Below are 20,289 nucleotides of genomic sequence, written 5' to 3'. Positions count from 1 at the left end.
TGCTTTTTAAACATTTGTGTGTTCACTGGAGTAGCACTTTTTGTTTCCTTTAGAAACGTTTCCTTTGTATTCACAACTTAGCTAACAGGCACACGAGGCCTTGCTCTTGGCCTGTCTTGGCTTTTAACCTGCATTCCTCACTAAGCTTAATCATTTCTAGTTTTGAATTTAAAGTGAGGAACTTACAACTATTCCTTTCACTAGAGCACTTGGAGGCCATTGAAGTGTTGTTAACTGGCCTAATTTCAATATTGTTGTATCTCAGGGAATAGGGAAGCCCAAGGAGAGGGAGAGGGAAACAGATGGGGGAACAGCTGGTTGATGGAGCAGTAAGAATATACACATTTGTCAATTAAGTTTGCTGTCTTATATGTGTGTGGTTTGTGGCACCCCAAAACAAGGACAGCAGATAGTAACATCAAAGATGACTGATCACAGATCACCATAACAGATATAATAATAATAATGAAGGTTGAAATATTGAGAGAATGACCAAAATGTGACAAGGAGACAGATAATGAGCATATGCTTTTGGAAAAATCGTTCCAACAGACTTGCTCAAATCATGGTTGCCATGAACCTTCAATTTGTAAAAAACACAGTACTTGCAAAGTGCAATAAAGCAAAGTACATAAAGAAATTCTTGCTTTTGCCCACCCTACCCTCAACAGGAGGCAAGTATAAGTATGTTCATTTCTGCTTTGTTTATAATGGCAAAAAGTTAGAAACAAATTGTCTATGAATAAGAGAGAAGGTACGTACAGGTGCTACGTTATTACAATAAAATATGATAAAATAGAAAAGTATGCACTAGTTAAAATGAACCAACCAGCTATATGTATCTACACAAAAAACATCTCAAAAACATGACATTAAGTATAAAAAGCAAGTTCAAGAAAAATACATGCAATATGACCGTTTAAAAAATAACGTTTAGGCTGGCCATGGTGGCTCATGCCTGTAATCCCAGCACTTTGGGAGGCCTAGGTGGCCAGATCACTTGAGGTCAGGAGTTTGAGACCAGCCTGGCCAACATGGCGAAACCCCATCTCTACTAAAATAAAATTTAAAGAAATAGCTGGGCGTGGTGTTGCTTGCCTGTAGTCCCAGCTACTTGGGAGGCTGAGGCATGAGAATTGCTTGAACCTGGGAGGTGGAGGTTGTAGTGAGCCAAGATTGTGCACTGCATTCCAGCCTGGGCAACAGAACAAACTCTCTCAAAAATAAATAAAATTTTTTAAAAAAAGGTTAATATGAATATATATTATAGCTTATGCACATAAAAATGTATGCAATATCCATTGAAATGGCAAATCCCTAATTCATGATAATATTTATCTCTGGTGAGGAAAGAGAAATGATAAGTATACATAGGAGATGCTGCATGTAACCTCTTATTTCACAAACGTGGTGGTGGGTAATGAGTGTTCATTAACCTTTTTTTCTATACTTTTGTTATACCTCAAATATTTAATCACTTAAAAAATTGAAGGTGAGTAGCAAAGACTGAACCTGGATTTCATGAGGAGGCATTTGGAGGCTATCAGAATCAGCATTTAATACAAGGCTCAACAGGTCACCCATACTGGTGGCAAAGGAGCTGAGTCAGGTGACAGCCACGTGGCTTCAGAGGTAGAATTGTGGATGTGGACCAGTACTGGGATTGTTTTTGTTGGGCCATAAAAAATATGTTGGTTTTGGCTAGCTAGCTTTGGCTAAGAGAATGCTACTGTTCTTTTGTTCTGTTGACTACTTCTAAAGTTCACCTTGCTGTCTCCATCCAGACAACAGAAATGTTTCTGGGCTCTGCTTTGTCAGTTTTTATTCTTAATTTGTATTTGCCACATGAGGAGTAGCAGGTGAAGGGTGGTATCTGTGATGTGCTGGGGTCTCTGTTAGGTGCTTTCCATACATTAATTCATGAAAGTCTCATAACAACTCCATATGGTGGGCATTGCTATCTTCATTTCACATGTGAGAAGACAGATTCCGAGAAGTGCAATCACATGCACATGGTGGTGGAGCCCAAATCGGAAACCATAATGGGTCCTGGTCCAAAGTCTGTGTTTTCTCTATTACATCTGTGGTGCCCAAACTTGGTACGTAATAGTGTACTATATACAAAGACACAGGAAACACATTTTTTTATTTTTCTGGAGCATAAATTGTACTCCAAAATTTGAGAAAGAACTCAACAGGATTTTTATGTAACATCATATATAATGGAATTATGGAATTATATTATGGAATAGAATACACATGCATGCACATTTTTGAGATAAAAGAACTTTAAAGAAGTTCTTGATTTTAACAAGGCACTTCAAACTATACCGTGGGGCTCCAGGGGGTACACTTTTACTTTCTTCTCCTAACAAGGGTACTCCAGAGGAAGGGATTGAGAAGCAGTGGACTACACTACTCTCACAAATCCATCTTCCCAGACTTGCTAAATTGCTCCATGGTGATTTCTTTTTACCATCGTTGTGACCAACATGCAGACCCCTTAGACAAACCTTCTGTAGAGATATTGCCTGTGTGCCCTTATCTGGAAGAAGTCTCCCTACAACCATTACACAAAAGAAACAATAATTTTCATCTGGCCTCATGTTGAGGCAATATTTTCTACCTGCATCCCTCTATATAGGGATAGACTGGCCAAATGTTAAAACTTCAGAGAAGGATGTGGGCCAAGGGGAGCTAGGGACTCGCCCTTTGAATTACTGTTGGGCCTACTGTGATGATTTGAGGTGGGATTTGTCCAGGACGATTTGGGGCCATTCCTTAGCTTGTTTATAAAAACCCCTAACAACAACCACAATAGTAACAACAACTAATGTTAATTGAGCACTTACTATGTGCCTGCATTGTTAACCTTTCCAACAGTTCTGTGAAGTGGGGATCATCATTGTATTCACTTTATAGATTAAAAAAACACAGGCACAGAGGGGTAAGGAACTTGCCTATGGACTCAGACCACATAGTATTATCTCCCAATCAACAGGACAAGAGAATAAACAAATGCCCCACTCCCTCGCCATTTGTCTTAATTTCGCCATCAAGCCCTCACACAACTAAAAGAACAGTACCTCAAAATGAAATGAATCCAAGTTCTTTCAAGCACTAAATATCTCAAGACTCTTTCTCCTTGTTGCTTTTAAATTTAGAAAAGGCCTTTAGAACTATGTCTCTTGGTAATGGCAGCCTGTAATCATTCTGCTCCAGGAATCAAGTGATGTCTTCAGAGTATGTCATTTTCCCCTGTGACACTAATAGCAAAACCACACTCTCAACCAAACCAAAGCATGACTGAGAGGGAGAGAGACGTGTGGTCTCTTGGTTTCTACTCAGCAGTTGCAGCCAAGTGTTCTTGGCTTCCATTCTACCTCCTTAAGCAATAAGTAAGATACTCAACCTCTTACCCCCATTTGTGAAATGCTGATGCTACCTCTTTACCTCTTTGTGAGGAGTATTTCCAAGCTCCAGTTTCCAAAAGCCCACGAAGATGAAATGTGTAGAGGGTATAGGCTGCCTCGGGGAACTGTTTTCTTAAAGATATCAGAGGGTTTGAGTGATGAATTGTGTATGCTTGGATTTGTTTTAAATTTAAAACTGTACATAATAGTAAAATCATGGGAAATCCTACAGTATAGTAATTAAGAATATGAACATTGGGATCATGCTTTTTGAGTTCAAATTCAGGTTCCTACACTTTCACATTACAGTGGCCATGAGCTTTCTCCGCCTTGATATCCCCATCTTTGATAATACATATAATAAATGCAATTCTCAAAACTACCAAATTAGGTAGATACTATTATTTTCTCTGATTATAGATGAGGAAAGTATACAAGGCTACTGGTATATAATAAGCCCTTAATAAAAGATTATATTTAGATATACACACATATGCATATGTATGTACATACACATATTGGTGGCTTCCATTTGAATATTACACAGATAAGAAACAAAATAATACATGCAGAGGCAGTATGTACTGGGTAGCTTCGTAATGTAATAGAAAAATCACTGGGTTTAAACTTTTTAATTTTGTGAGTTAAAAAAAAGGTGCTGCCAGTGAGTATATGAATGAATTTGAGCAAAGAATTCTGTCTCTCTGGGAATCATTTTCCTCAGCAGTAAAATGAGGTCAGTGGGTTGGATAAGATATAATAATTCTTTGACTCATAGTTGTTCTGTTATGCTATGTTTTTTAATCTTGCAAAGTTTGGAAGAAAGGTGAAATTTCCAGTCAAAGATAATGATCTTGGTCTGCATATTTTAACTGTTGCTTCTTTTTCCAAATTTCTGTGGAAAGAGCTAACTGGTATAGTAGAGAAAATGTTTCTTCACTGCTGAAAAATAGGCAAGGATGCCAGAAACTTCGAATTTCTGCATGATGTGGAGCTGCTGAGGTCAGAGTGAGGGAAGGACCCACCACCCTGGGACCCTAGAGCACAAGAAGAAAAGCCTGGAGGATGGCAGGGAAGTGAAGGAAGCTAGTTCTCAACACAGTGATCCAGCATCGACACCTGACCATCTTCCTTTAGCTTCAGCTTCCTCTTTGCCTTGGAAAGACTGCTGGGATTCTACTCTGCCTAAGATAAAATTATGCTACCTATAAATGTTCTCATTTTCCTTAGCCTGAGCTCTTAACATTTTCAGCAAGGATCTTGCATGAGCTGCTGCAGAACTTTTCCCAAATCCCAGTACTGAAAAGCCCATGTGGTTCCATTTTTAAGTCACTATACTCAGAAAAAGTCTCAGCAGTTGGGAAGAAGAGGACCAATTTTAGCAATTTGAGAAAATATTCCCCTTTGAAATAAAGTCATATAAAAAATAAGGGAGCACATATAACCAATTCTAATTTATGTTTATGTTGAAGACATTCTAATTTATATTTATGTTGAAGACATACCTTCAACAGCAAGGTCATACACAGGTGGAAAAATTTAGGAACAGGAAGGTATTCATGAAAGATATTAATCGTTAGTTGAAAAATGCAATGGAAGCAGTGAAAAGTAAGCTGGGTGACTGTGAAAACAGAAAAAAAGCAAAATAAACAACTTAGACTGGTAATTACAGGACCTGAATGAAACATTCTCTCAGATGTCAAAGAAAAATAATAGAAAGATTAAAAAGTTAGAATATAAAGAGATGTTGGATAGATTTAAGAATCGAATGGACAGAAGAAATGTTAATCACAAGAGGCACAGAAGAAAAATGTTTTAAGCTAAAAAAAGTGTATTAAGTCTTCAGATAGAATGGTTCAAGTGCTATACAAAGTACTGTACAAAATCAATGAAAGGACTATTCTGCTGATTTTTTAAAAACATGTATGATAAAGAGAAAAGTTCTATAAGCAGCCAGGAAGAGAAAACAGGCTACCCATATAGGAGAGATATATTAAATTGGTATCTCTCCTTTCTAATACATGCAAGCTGACTATGTCTTTAGAAAACATAGGGGGAAAGATAGTTAAGATATAAGAACTTTATATTCAATGGAAATATTTACCTGGAGGTGAATACAAAAAAATTACCATATAAATAGTGACTTAGAAGTCTTAATATTCACATATTCTTCAGGAAAATCTTACCGAAGAAAAAGACTCAGCAAACTGAGGAATTAAAAATATATAATTAAAATTTAAGTACTGGAAAAGAATTATGTGTGTGAATGTGTGAATGTATTCATATATATTCAATGAAATGAGTAAATCTTACAGTAAGTTTAAATAATTATTGTTGATATGTTTATAGAATACAATGCAAATATTTCTTAAAAAGAAATTCAGCAAGAAGAATCAGTAGATGCTTATTCAATTCTTGTCACTCTCAAGGCAAGCAAAATTCATTGGCAACTGTTACTAGGATGCAAATTAAATTATACTTTTCAAATCATTGAAAAATTACACAAAAATCAATGAAAGTAAAAAATAAATGAATGACAAAGATATCAGGAAATTCAAACAAAATTCAAGTTTAATAATATTAATTTTGGACAAAGGATATAAAGCCAAAAGCACTAAAGGTGACAAAAAGATTATTTTATATTGATTAGATGCACACTCCATAATGAAAATACACATAAATCAAGTAAGATGATGTAAATTAAAAAGCAATGTGTTTGAAAGTAAAATAAAACAGTCATGCTGGAAAATGCAAAATGTCTGTCTTCACAGATCAAGTAAACAAAAATATAAAATATTTAAAAATTGCATTAAAGTTTCTTATAACAAAATTTTAATCATCCAAGTATACATATTTTCTAACATCCATGGATACTAAATAAAATTTGATCATGTAGTAGTCCACAACAAAAATTAATAAACTAAAAAGTAGAAATTATGTAAATCGAATTTTTAAAAACTGCAATGACTCTAGAAGTTGAGGAAAGGGTAAACAAAAATGTGAAAATTGTGAAACACTTTTCCTAAATCATCTTAAATCAAAAATAGTAAATATAACTATTAAAAAATTAATAATAAGAATAGAACATGTCAAAATGTATAAAATTCAACAACCATATCAGATTTAAAGTATAATTTATGCTATTAAAGTTTTATCACTTAGAAAGAAATAAAGTATATAAAGAAAAAGAGAATAATCTTTTTTTTTTTGGAGCCAGAGTCTCACTCTGTTGCCCAAGCTAGAGTGAGGTGGTGCGATCTCGGCTCACTGCAACCTCTGCCTCCCAGGTTCAAGAAATTCTCACCTCCCACATAGCTGGGATTACAAGAGCACACCAACATGCCCAGCTAATAGTAGAGATGGGATTTCACCATGTTGGCCAGGCTGGTCTCGAAATCCTGGCCTCAAGAGATCAGCCTGCCTCAGCCTCCCAAAGTGCTGGGATCACAGGTGTGAGTCACCACGCTGGGCAATTATCTTTTATTTTGAGAAGCCAGAAAAACTTGCAATATAAGAAGCAGAAGAAAGGAATTAATAATAGTAGTAACATAAAATAATGAATCATAAAATCTAAAAATATATAAAACAGAACTGATGAATAAATTTAAGAAACAAACCATTAGGTAATTTGAATGGGGAAATAAGAGAAAAGAAAATCGCTTTACACAATTGGAGGAAAGGGATATAACCAAAGACACAGAAGAGCTTTTGAAAATTAGAAAGATGTGAAAAATTTAAAGGGTCAACATATTGGTAATTTCTACCATTTCTCAAGTTAGAAAACATGATAAAAACAATAACACAAAAAGCTGAGGTAAAGAGCTTCTTCAATAATAATTTAGGCTTTGATGGTTTTCCTTTGACTTATATCAAACTTTGAACAAATGTTTGTTCTCTATATGAGTTCAGCAATTCTGCAGCTTACAGCAAGATTGCCTACTCATTTTCCCAAGCTCATGTAATCTTTTTACTCCCAATCTGATAAAGACTGTATGAAATAAAGCCCCAGAATACTCTCAATATTAAATATCGATAAGTAATATCTTTCAGCTTATATTAAATCCAGAAACAATAAAAACATAGCAAACCATGATAAAGTTTATTCTAGAAATGTAAGGTTAGTTGTTCATTAGAAAATCTGTTATTTATTTGTGTATTTGTGACACAGCACACTGTGTTGCTCAGGCTGGAGTGCATTGGCATGATTACGGCTCACTGCAGCCTTTACCTCCCAGGCCTCAATTGATCCTGTTGCCTCAGCCTCCTGAGTAGCTGGGACCACAGGGGTGTGACAACATGCTTGGCTAATTTTTAATTTTTTCTTTCTTTTTTTTTTTTTTTGAGACAGGGGTCTCCCTATGTTGCTCAGGCTAGCCTTGAACTCCTGGGCTCAAGCGATCCTCCCACCTCAGCTTCCCAGAGTACTGGGATTACAGGTGTGAGCCATTGTGCCAGGCCCATTAGGAGAGCTTTTGATTTAAAATTTTTACACTGAGAGGTCAAAGGAAACAAAGAAAGATATAACTATTTTGATACGGCAAAAGGGTATTTAACATAACAACTATCTCAGATAAAAAAATGTTAATAATCTTGCATTTGAAGAATCCTTCCTTAACAAAGTAGATAAAATTTATGAAGTTAGCATCCAATAAAATGCATAATTGTAAAACCGAACTGGGAATTAAAGTCTGAAAATTTTAGAATGTAAGAAGATACACAGGAAGATATACTAGCTATAAATATTAGAAAAAAGGACAGAATTAATCACAGATACTACAACCACCTTATTGGAAAACCACTTAAAATTAATTAGAAAACTATTAGAACTAATAAAATGTTTCATTGAAGTGGTGGTATAAGAGGGTGGGCGTGGTGGCTCACACCTGTAATCCCAGCACTTTGGAAGGCCGAGGTGGGTGGATTGAGGTCAGGAGTTTGAGACCAGCCTGACCAACGTGGTGAAACCCCATCTCCACTAAAATGCAAAAATTAGCCTGGTGTGGCGACGTGCACCTGTAATCCCAGCTACTAGGGAGGCTGAGGCAGGAGAATCGCTTGAACTCGGGAGGTGGGGGTTGCAGTGAGCGGAGATCGCGCCACTGCACTCCAACCTGGGTGACACAGCAAGACTCCCTCTTAAAAAAATAAAAATAATAAAAATAAAAGAAATAAATCTACCAAAAACCTGTTGGAAACCTATTGTTTTCCCCAAAACTAGTATTTCTGAAGCTTTTTTTTTGGCAGGGGATGAGGATGGGGGCTGCATGCATGTTCTCTCCTACAGAAAACCCACTGACATGCACATTTTTGTAAATCATTTTATGGAGTTTGATAGAAGCCCATGGATCACAAACTATAGGTTCACCAGTCAAGAGTGAAGAATGGCAGTTTGGAGAATACAAGAGCAAAGCATTTCTTTCACAGTGGAGGCAAGACTTAAGATGCCTGGGAAAAAAATGTTGACAATTAGACTAATTTGAAGGAAAAAAACAACACCATACTGAGGGACATAAATGAGACGTGATATATAAGTATAGAAAAAAAATAAGAAAATAAGTATAGAAAAAAAATGCAGTGCCATTGCTGCTGAGTTAGTCTGTATTTTTCACAGAGTTCAAGTAAAAATCCCAGGGATATCTGGGAACATAAAAAATTATTTAAAATGTATGTGGTTGGAAAAATCCAGTAAAGACCAAGGAGATTTTCACCCAAGATTATAAATGAGGATAGATTGGTCCTCCAGATGTTAAAACTAATTAAAACAATGTGATCCAAGTATAGTAACAGATAGGAAAACAGAACAGAATAGAAAACCCAGTAATAAACCCAAGCCTAGCAAAGAGTTTAACTGTTCAAGTTGTTGGTAAAAGATTATTACACAATGGTGTGGGAAGAACTGGCTAATCAATCGGGGAAAGAAACACTGGACATTGACCTTGTACCTTACATCATAATAAATTCCAGAAGTACTAATTTAAATAAAAAAGAATAAAAAATACTACAAGGAAAGGTAGTAACAAAAAGAACAATGGCAGCCCAATTACAATTATAAACAGGGGTGCTAAATTTCTAAATAATATTTAAAAACCAGAATTCAGATATATATTAAAAGAATACATCATAACCAAATGTATACAGAAATACTAGAATAATCCAATATTTAAAAATGTTTTTTATGACATTCGCTGTACTAGTAGGTAAAAGAAAAATATCACCATCTTAACGGAAGGCAAAATTGCATTTGATTAAATTGAGCATCTGTTTTTTTAAATGAATAGTTGAACTTCCTTGATACGGTCTTATTTCCAAATGATGATACATTTGAAGTATTTCAATTAATGTAAGAACAAGACTCTCCTTGGAGTTTTCAGGGACTCATATGCAGCAGTTAACATCGTTTTATTCTAATAGTACTTAAATTGACATTGTACACTCTATTATACTAACGAAGTGACCTGCAAACTTTGTTACAATCTATCAACTATTTAAACTGATGAAGCCAGGAAATCTCGGAAGAGCAACATGATACAATACAAAGTACAGGGGTTGGACCAAATTTAGAATCCAGAATCAGAATACTAGTTCAGCAGATTACTAGCTATTTGACCTCGGCAGGTTACCTCAACTTTTTGAGCCTCAGTGTCCTTATCTGTAAAACTGAAGTAACAGCAGCCAAGATAGAGTATACTTGCTACTGCCTATATCACCTGCTGATTACAACAGAAAAAGCAACCAAATAGACTGGAAAGTAAACAAAACTGGTGGACTGGGGAGGAAAATTTAAACCTAGAGAAATTAACCACACTGCCATGAGGTCCAGAATTTCCCCCGCCCCCACTCAAGTAGCTGCAAACTCCCCAGATATGGTGACAGGCAAGTTTATAGATTCAAGAAGCTCTGCAAAGTCAAAATAGGGCACCCTGAAAGAAAACCATACTCACACAAATAATCAAACTGCTAAGAACTAAAAAAGAAGAAACTGTGAAAACAGAGAAAAACGACACATTCCACATGTAACAATGATTCAAATGACTGCATACTTCCTTCCCATTAGAAAATAGAGTAACAATGGTTATATGAGGATAAATAAAAAATGATATATAAAGTGCTTTGCAGATAAAAAGACACAAATCGTAGGCATTATTATTCTAATTGGAGTTTCTTTACTATATCTTAACACATTATATTTATTTTCTATTCTACTTTTTTCATCTTCTCATAGCTTTACCCTATGTCTATTTGATCCCAAGAACTGAACGCAAATACAGTCATTCCTCGGTATAGGCAGATGATTGGTTCATGATCCCTGAGTATACCAAATCCATGCACTCAAGTCTTGCAGACAGCCCTGCAGAACCTGCATATACTAGAAGTCAGCCCTCCATATATGTGGATTTTGCATCCCGTGAATACCGTATTTTTGATCTGCATCTGGTTGAAAAATACCCGTGTATAACTGGACCCATTCAGCTCAAAATGTTGTTCAAGGATCAACCGTATATCTTTGATATTATTTCTTTTGATTTACCCAAAACCTTTTGCTGAAATGAAAGTCTTTGCCAATTCATGTCTTGCTTTTGAACACATTTTTTCTTAATTCTATAACGTCCCTCAAGTATTATACAGGTATCTTAATGGACCCTTTTCTGTTTTATAGGGATACTGTGAAGATCAGGTGAGATAGAAAAATATAAATTCCTGTGACGAAATAAAACACTGCAAGTCATATATTTCAGAAGCAGTACTAGCTTGGAAGATCTGAAAGCCTGATTCTTTTAGCCAGTCTCCTGAGAAAGAGTTTCAGAGAGATCTTGCCCACATTTCTTTGATAGGCTGATGAGGTTGGGGGTGTGTCCATAAACCACGCTGTGCTTTGCCAGCTGACCTAGGCCAAGCAGTCACCACATGAAATCCACACAGCCTTCAGCAAGGCGTTTTTGGCTGTTGTTTGATGCACATTTGACCCATACGAAATGCTGCTTCCAGCAAACCAGGGACTCTACCCTCTGTTTTCTCTTCAGAACAGGAAACTAGCAGTAGTGACGTTAAGGTACACAAAAATTAGATTCCAAGTAGATTCGGAGGATGACTAATCTCAACAAGCATAACAAACCACAATGAGTCTGGAAGACTTGGCATTCTGATAGTGTTTATAAATCCCTGACCCCTCTGCCCCCGTCAACTTCCCAGAAGCTGTGAGCATTAGCACACAAAGCACCTACAAGTGATGTGTGAACCTGGTCTCTTGGCCAAACTCTTATGCATGGGGCATGTAAGCCAGCATGAAGCTGCACTGGGAAGCCTCGGGTTGTAGGAGGATGTGAAGAACAGGTGAGAGGGGTGTTTAGCTCCCCACTGCGGAACAAAAAATATCTCTGCATAAAGGATGGCATCATCTAAAGACTGAGCAAGACGAGGAGTCTTGAGATGGCTAGAGACACCTCCTCTGAGCTTCTTAAAATCCTTGGCCAGTATTGAAGGCAAGTCACACAAGTGTCTTGGATTTTATGATTCTCTGTTGAACAGAAGGCAGCAAGGTAAACTGGAGCTTGGGTCTGGTCTGGGTTTTGTTTGCTATTCTTGGGAAGGTGATGTGGCCTCAGTTTCTCCTTCTGTTAATAAGGGATCAGAAACTCCTGTTTTTTGAATGGGGTTTTTGTGCATCTCAAATGAAATGCATGCATATAGTAGATCAGGTTGAAGGAGAAACAGAATCTGAAAATTCCTACATGGTACAGAGTACTCTTTTTGTTACAGATGGGGAACAAAGCCATGGAAAAAAAAAAATAGGGACTAGCTCAAGTTTGCTGACTTCAGCCAGAAAATTTTACTCTATCTTGTCAGTCCTATATTCATTTCTATAAGAATGTTAGAGAATAAAGTCTTCCTGCCCTCCCTGTACTGGCCCTTCCTCCTTTTCTTTTTCCAACATTTCCATATGTGAGGCTCCCAATAATCCCACATGTGTCCCCCATGGTGCCTCTCTCATGTGGACATCTCACTATTTAAAAAGTGTACAATTTCATAAACGGGGGTAAACTATCCTCTCCACTCTCTAGTATACCATCCTAACTGCGAATAAATGACATGAGTCTGTTATTGCTAGTTTTCATACGCAAGTAAAATGTGGCAAAACCTAAAATATTTTTGTTAAGCTAGGTCTACCTAGTTTAACTACTTCTTTGTGTCAACAACATTCTTTTATACTTGATTTAAATTTCCTTTTATTTTGTGGTACCATAAGCCCTCACTTTCTACTCCATGCCTGGGTAACTATGAATAATAAATATTTCAAGCTCTTACCTGTCTCACAGTGACTTATATCTCTGAAACCTTAATCTAAAATAAGTCTAATTTAAATAAAAGAAAATATAGTCCCCCAAGAATATTGTTTGCCAACATTTCGCTCCAAGTTAGCAGATGAAGTCAACAATCAAATGTGAGATTAATCTTAATGTAATTTCATCATTTATAAAATTTCACCAATATCAGGAAATTCTATCAAAAGTAACTGAAGATTAAACTAGCAGCAGGACCCATGTGCCCATATGTAAGATTAAAAATTTAGGGTAAAAGAAGGAGCTATTAGATTTAAGTGATCAACAGGTCAAGGCTGGCACCAGATCACAAATCTTAGGGATACTCAGGAAGTGATGGACTTTTTAACAACAGGGATAAGAAGTATCCTTACCTGTCTTCTGTCAGTTTCATTAAGGTTGTTCCTCGGGTGGAGAAGACAATAAAGGACATTCTCAACTGTGGGCTGGAAAGGAAAAGAAGCTCTATTAGGACAGACAATAAGACTGTGCATGCTACTCCCTTCAGGCTCCCTCCCTGTCCTTCCCTTTCTATCATGGCTGCCAGAGCTGAAGACGCATAACCCACAGGGGGCCTCCAAGGCTGGTGCTGCGGGTGTTGATTAGCCAGCAGAGGACTTGAAGTGTGGGTCAAAGAGAAGACACGCTGGGTCTTCCTGGAGGCTGCTTCTGACCTCATACCATTGCTCAGTGAGTGTGGATTATGAGTAAGAATGATAAACTTCATTGTTGCCCTGTGTTTTGAAGTGTGTCCCAACAAGGGGACAAATCTGTATGTTGTCTATAAAAGGGGATCCTGATAGACAAAATTTGATAATGTTTCCACAGTAGCCTGGTGTATTCTCTAACGATGAGTTGCAGCTTGATGCCATCAGTCATTAACATCATAAAACAAACTCCCTTCGATCTGAAAGGATTACCATCAACTTTTAATTTATCCTTTGCTTCTCAAGGAGATTATCCTATAAGGAGAGAATGTGCTGACTGGTCATAAGAATATCTGTTCCATTTGATAGTTATATTTCTCATTATTAATGAATAAATTGGCATGGTTTTTATATGGCAGTGCTCAGGAGCATTCTCAATGTAAGAGTCACACTCTGGAGACAGAAGCACTCTCACCTGAGGACGAACTTGTTTCTCAGTCTGCAAGATGGACCATCAGACTGCAGTGGATTCAGCAATGAAATGCCGTTCTGTGTGTCCAACTTGTTCTTCCATGATAACATCAATCTATTTCTTCATAATGCAATAACCTCCCATACCTGATCAGGCTCTGAACCTTATAGTTCCAGTTCCCCAAGTGTTTCTCAAACCTGCCTCACTTCCTGTATCTTAGCTTAGGATCCTGGCCTCAATCGTCTGACCACTACAATTTCCTAGCTGGTGTCTTGCCTAGGAAGGTTCTTTGCTCCAATTCACTCTTCACACTGCTCCCAGAATTATTTTCCTAAAACAAAAATTAGAACCTGTCACTTATCTGCTATAAAATTTCCGACAATTCCTACCGTCTCCCGGATAAAGTCTGCATTTATTACCATGTGCCTGATGTACCTTTGGAAGCCCTTGACTTGGTGTTTAATGTTTGACAGGAGCTCAGGCAATACCTGGTGAATTGAATATTGGTCCCTAAAACAGACCTCAGTTTTCTGTCCATGACCCCGTGCTGCCTGTGACTACTTCCCCAGCACTGGGGCAGCAGGACACCATGTTCTAAATCATAACAACAACAATCACAAGGATTAAAATAATATAATAATGGCCAACCTTACTGAGTTCTTACCAAGTGTGAGATATAGCGATTTGCATGTATGATCTCATTATACTTGAACAATTTTATGAGATTGGTACTAATCCTGATAGTTCGTATCAAACTAATCGTTCCTATTTTCTACAAAAGGAAATTGAGGCCCTGAAAGATGAAACATTTTCCTCAAGGTTACACAGTGGGAGAGTGGTACACCTGGGGCTTGAAGTGAAGTGTTTTAATTCTAGAGCTTGGGCTCCTAAGTGCCACATTATATACTGCTTCCCTTCTATCAAGTTCAGCTCTGGAAATAATAAATTTGAAATACGGAAAATAAAGGTCTCCAAGAGGCAACTGGCATATAAGTCTAGGCTAGAGGCATAATTTGAAAGTCCTCAGTGTACTGATGTGGGCAAAGTTGTTCAGAGAGAGTGTCAGCAGTGAGGAGGGAAGTGAGCCAAATACAAAACCAACACCAGTGTGGGAAGGGCTGGCTGAGGCCAGTGAGATGGAAGCAGAACCAGAGCCAGTGAAGGAAAGGGTTTCAAGGAAGGATAAGTCTGGATCCAATGAAACCCCTGCATCCAGTGGACTAAGGGCTGCAAAGGGCTCCTGGATTTTTTCTCAGGGTCATCCCTTGGTGAGACCTTGCGAGCAAGCAGGTGAAGGGTGGGGAGGAGGGCAGATAGCAGTGGGTTAAGGAATGAATGAGAAGGATATGGAGACGGCCAGTCTTTAAAGACAAGTGAGTGAGAAACTAATAGAGAAATAGGGTCCCATCTATAGGAAGACAAGATCAAGAGATTCACTGTCATTGCTTTTTTTGGGACAAGGGGCAGGAGAGATTAACATCTGTAGACTGTGGGGAAGGAGCCAGGGGAAAGGTAGAGAAAAATACAAGACAGAAGCAAAGACCTGGAGGAGACTAGAGACAATGGGATAAAATCAGACAAAAATGGAGAGGTTGGCCTTACATGGGAGGGATACTTGGATCTCAGAGACTAGTGGGAAGGACATATGTGCATCTTTCAGGAGTAGATTGGAACTTGAACTCATGTCCACTACTCTCTGGATTCTTGGTGAAGTAGGAGGTGAGGTTCTTTGTTGACAGCGATGGGTGTGAGGTGTAGGTTGAAGGCTTGAGGAAAACAGCAAAGCATAAGAATCATTATTAGAAAAATGACAGAGGGTCAGAATAAAGATAAATAAAAGGACTCAAAATGTCAAAACTCCCACTGAGGTTAGAAATGATGTACTTATACTGGCATCAGCCACTGTTATTGAATGAATTTCCCCCTGCAGTCTCAACTGCCTTAGACTTTTTATTAAAATGAATAAATAAATGAAAATTGCCCATTCATTCACTTATTTAAAAATAGTGACTGAGCATGTACTATGTGTCTGGCACTGTTATGGGTACTCAGGCTGTGACTGTCAACAGACTATAGCCCAGCCTCTGCCTCGTGGAGTTTGGATGATGGTAAGATCTTGGCTCCACATTTTGAGGGGCTCCATGGCCAAGTAGGGTTAGCAGAGACAACCAGAGAAGGGTGCCTTCTCCGGATTAAGCCATGTCAACCTCCCGGCCCTCAGTTTCTTCATCTATAAACCAAGGGAATTGGATTAAGGGTTCTCTTAATCCCCTTCCTTGCCCCTGCCTACAATTTTCTAAGATTCTAAGATAGTGAAGAGTCTGGGATTGCTGAGGGAACTGAGAAAGATGTTGTGTGCCCACTCTAAGTCAGGTGCTGGACTAGTGGGCTTGCACATATTTTCTGTTATAAGCCTCATATATAAACTAGGGTTCAGCCAAGGTTGATGAATTGCTATGGTTGCACAATGGAACTTAGATTCAAACTTGCATCTGCCTGACTTCAAAGCCTATTCCACTAGACTCCTCCACTTCAGAGGGAACAGAAGCTCAGAAGAGCAAATCAGAGACAGAGCAGATACTGTGAAGGGTGTGGAGGCAGACTTGCTTTATATCACTGCAAAGGACCAATGGCTGTGAGTGAGGAAAGGACATCTTGGCTTAATGACAAAAAGACTTATGAAAACTGGAATTGTCCAACTATTGGATTTTTGCCTCAAAAGGCAGTGAGTTTTCACCAGAGCTATTCAAGTAGAGAGTTACACAATGCCTCCTAGGATAGGCTGGGAAGTCTCGTTCCTTTTAATTCCTAGTTTCTATGATCCTTTCAAACATTTTATAACACCACCCATGTATTTGTTTCTCTCCTTTTCCTGTACTTTTTCTCCCTTCTGTCCTCTCAGCATCTGTTTTTCCCAATCATCTGGGTTTAGATGCTTCCTGCTGTAGCTTCCAATTTTTGGCATAACTGACAAGCCACCTCCTAATCCTTTCCCTCCAATTAGGCAGGTAGGTATGTGTTGAGGTCAATAACTGAATTTGAGGGGAACATGTCTGTCACCACCCAGGGCTCAGAGGATAACCTGTATTCTGAGACAAAGAACCTTACTCAAAGAAGAACTTTATGGTCACTCCTATCAACTGGAAGACTCTATGGAGGCCATCAGCATGAAGTGGAGTTGTGTTAGAATTTATGATGATCAGACCAATTTTGCCAAAGACTTTGACAACTTGCTTCAAGCACTCTATGAAAGCTGTTACTGTTGTGTTATCCCTTGGAGGCTGCACACAGCAGGGTGAAGTGACCTCACTTCCTTACTACTAAGTCCAAGACTCCCATGATATTTGCAGTGGCTATGTTCAAAACTGCATTGCCTTGCCTGGGAAAGTGATGTTGAAAATGCTCAGAGGATTCTACCTGATAGTACACACAGCTAGAGTGACCAATTATCACATTTTGCTCAGGACTAAGGAGGCTTCCCCTTAGGATGTGAGACTTTCAGCGCTAAAACTGGGAAAGTTCTGGGCAAACTGGGATGAATTGTTCATCCTACACACTGTACACCCTACACGTGAGTCCAGCTAAAATGTGCCAATTGCTGCTGCCATGATGCAGTGTGCAAGAAAAATGTTAAAGGTAGTAAGAATAGGCTATTCAACAGAGAAGGGAGAATGCTAAATATTTTTGGTCTCATAACCAGATCTGGCTCCTCCCAAAAACATAAAGCCAAATGTTACTCTAAAATGTGGCAAAGATGAAAACAAAGTAAACAGTCTCTGGTCCAAGATCTGAGAGCCCACCTTAGTCAAAAAACATCCCCGAAGTATTCAGTAATTAACAGAATAGTAGACATGGACTGAGTAGTTCTCATGACAGAGAACGACAAGTGAAGAAAATGCATAGTGTTTCTCACCTGATGAATTTATGAGCCAACTGTTCCACAAAGTAATAGATTTCATTCCAGTGGTGCAGCACACTTCCTGATCTAGGAAAACAAAAGCAGGTGTTGCGTGACTCAGGTGTTTATTTGTCTTTACCTTGTATTATTTATCTTCACATTCTGTTATTTTACATTTGACCTCCCCAATAACTGGACTCGTTACTTGAAACTTCTGTGACTTTGGAAATTATTTGAAAGGCTGTTAGGGTTCTTTAAAATGTTGTAAAAGAACTCCCCTCACTCTACCTCGCACTGTCCCACCCCAAATTCACACACTCAAACCCTGAAAAACAACAGCAACAATAAACACTGGGCCCAAAGAGATTTACAAGTGAGTTTCGCATCTTCGAGAAACAGCTATTTTTGTGCTATTAAATTATTTCTCTGATTAGGGAAGAAAAACTAATCCATTTAAATGAAAATTAGCACACACGATAAACACATCCCTTCCCCAAAGGGTCCAACTTCATTTGTAAATATAGATGCAAAATCTCCAAATCCTATTAATGAAATGAATCCAGCAGGAATCCAAAAGAATAATAATTAATTAATTAGTGACGTTTATTTCAGGAAGGTAGTGATAGTTGAACATTTAAGGAAATCTAATTTAGTCATACTAATAACCAAAAGAAGAATGACACAGCTTTTTGTTATACGAAAAAGGAATCCTCTTAGTGACAAAAGAGGGAAACTTTCCCTAGGACATATGGAATCACAGCATTTTCGATTTGGAAAGGGGCTTCTTTATTTCCCAAGTTTGACTTCTGTTTCACTGGTACCATTTTCTACTGCTTCAATCAGCTTATATTTTCCATAGTGCTCATATTCAGTTTGCTGCAGTGGCTCTAATTAGTTTTTTTTTATTTGAACCCACTCTGTTTAGTAGCTGTGATGCCTCCTCCCTTTCACTTAAGGATCAGTTTCAGGTGAGCTCTACATTTCCGCTTGCCATTCTAATAACTGTTGAGGTTAGAGTTTGCTCTTTCTACTCTGACATTTTGTACTACATTTTCCACTGATTTCTGATTATTTTTATTTGCTATGCACTCATTTACAATTTTAACATCCGGAGAGCTATTTGTTGCTGTTTTTCCTTTGTTTCAAACTATTTTATAGAGATTTAAGAGAACTTTTTGCCTTCCTTTTTATGGAATGATATTCACAAGAATTCTCATTCTGATTGGGTATATTCCATTTCCAGGAGGACAATTTATTTTTCTTTGTCCCATATCCAGAAATAATACATCTGTCTGACCTGAATAAAAGTGGTACCATATGTTCTGGCCATACCATTAGATACTCTGTGTCATAAGGATGTCTCACTTTCCTCAAATTAATCCAGAACTTCAATTCTAGAGAATGTACATAGGGACCTTTTACAGTGATAGTCGTTGTTCCACGGTTAGAGAAAAAAATTATAAATCCACCAGCACACAATTTCTGTGAATATATTCACACACACAGTCTTATTTCTTTAAAAAAATGTGAAAATAAGTTAACATTTGCTCATTTTATGTGGAGAACTCATGGGTGTTCATTATATTATCCTTTGTTCTTTTTTGAAGAACACAGATTGTTCTAGAATCTTATAACGGGTACTGTAAAAAGGGTCAAAAGCAATGATTCAATCCTAGATTCTTCTCCTCACACAAGAGATATTCATTAGAATTATGTTTTTGTGTGCTCATCTTGAACCCCACTTTGGCTAATTTGAGATGGTATTTGGCATAACCAGAGGCAGGAAGATTATACTGGGGATTTGATATTTCTTATTAACTATTAAAAATAACATCACACAGCACTATTCTAGCTGCCTAAGGTGCAGAGATGGCTAAGAAATGGTGCTTTCCCCTCAAGAACTTAGAGTTGAGTGAGGAAGACAGAAGAATTAACACGTAACCTGTCATGAAAAGTACTGCAGCTGAGGACTGTGCATTTGGAAAAAAGAAAAGGGAATGGCTCTCTGTGCCAGTGCAGGCTGTGAAGGGGGGTGGTTTTTAATCCCATTCTTCAAGGACAGTTAGAAACTTGTGAGGAAGACAGGGGAGCAAGATCATCCTTGGTGTAAAACACAGAAGTTGGGGAAGAGCAAGTGGTTTCCTGGTGCGGCACCACGCAGCCTGCAGAGGGGAGGTGAGGAGCTGGGGAGATGGGGAAGGGATCTGGAAGGAGCGTGCCAGGGTCCCCTCCTGTCAAAAGCACCCCTTTGTCTATTCTGCTCACTCAGCCTTTATACATACTCCACCTGCTTGGGATACTCATTGTCCACAGTGGCAAGCAACTCTTCATTCAAGACTCAGGTCAGTGGGTGCAGTGACTCACGCCTGTAATCCCAGCACTTTGGGAGGCCGAGGCAGGCAGATCACGAGGTCAGGAGTTCAAGATCAGCCTGGCCAACATGGCAAAACCCTGTCTCTACTAAAAATACAAAAATTAGCCAGGCATAGTGGCACATGCCTGTAATCCCAGCTACTCAGGAGGCTGAGGCAGGAGAATCACT

The 20,289-nt window shown here is 38.2% G+C and overlaps 1 protein-coding gene across 3 annotated transcripts in view; it reads right to left on the bottom strand.

The window, feature by feature from the left end:
• The window catches only part of LOC105465199 (ANTXR cell adhesion molecule 1), a 239,376-nt gene that overhangs the window by 194,424 nt on the left and 24,663 nt on the right, over nt 1-20,289 (bottom strand). For all 3 annotated transcript variants that reach the window (XM_011713474.2, XM_071076840.1, XM_071076839.1), the window contains exons 2-3: nt 17,763-17,834; nt 13,105-13,176 (exon numbers count right to left, since the gene is read on the bottom strand). In XM_011713474.2, coding sequence (XP_011711776.2) covers nt 13,105-13,176; nt 17,763-17,834 — 144 coding nt within the window. The remainder of the gene's footprint in view (nt 1-13,104; nt 13,177-17,762; nt 17,835-20,289) is intronic.

The sequence above is a fragment of the Macaca nemestrina genome, chromosome 13 (genome assembly GCF_043159975.1).
Source record: "Macaca nemestrina isolate mMacNem1 chromosome 13, mMacNem.hap1, whole genome shotgun sequence".
NCBI lineage: Eukaryota > Metazoa > Chordata > Mammalia > Primates > Cercopithecidae > Macaca > Macaca nemestrina.
The sequence above is the reverse complement of the archived record's forward strand: the minus strand, read 5'-3'. Positions and strand labels throughout refer to the sequence as shown.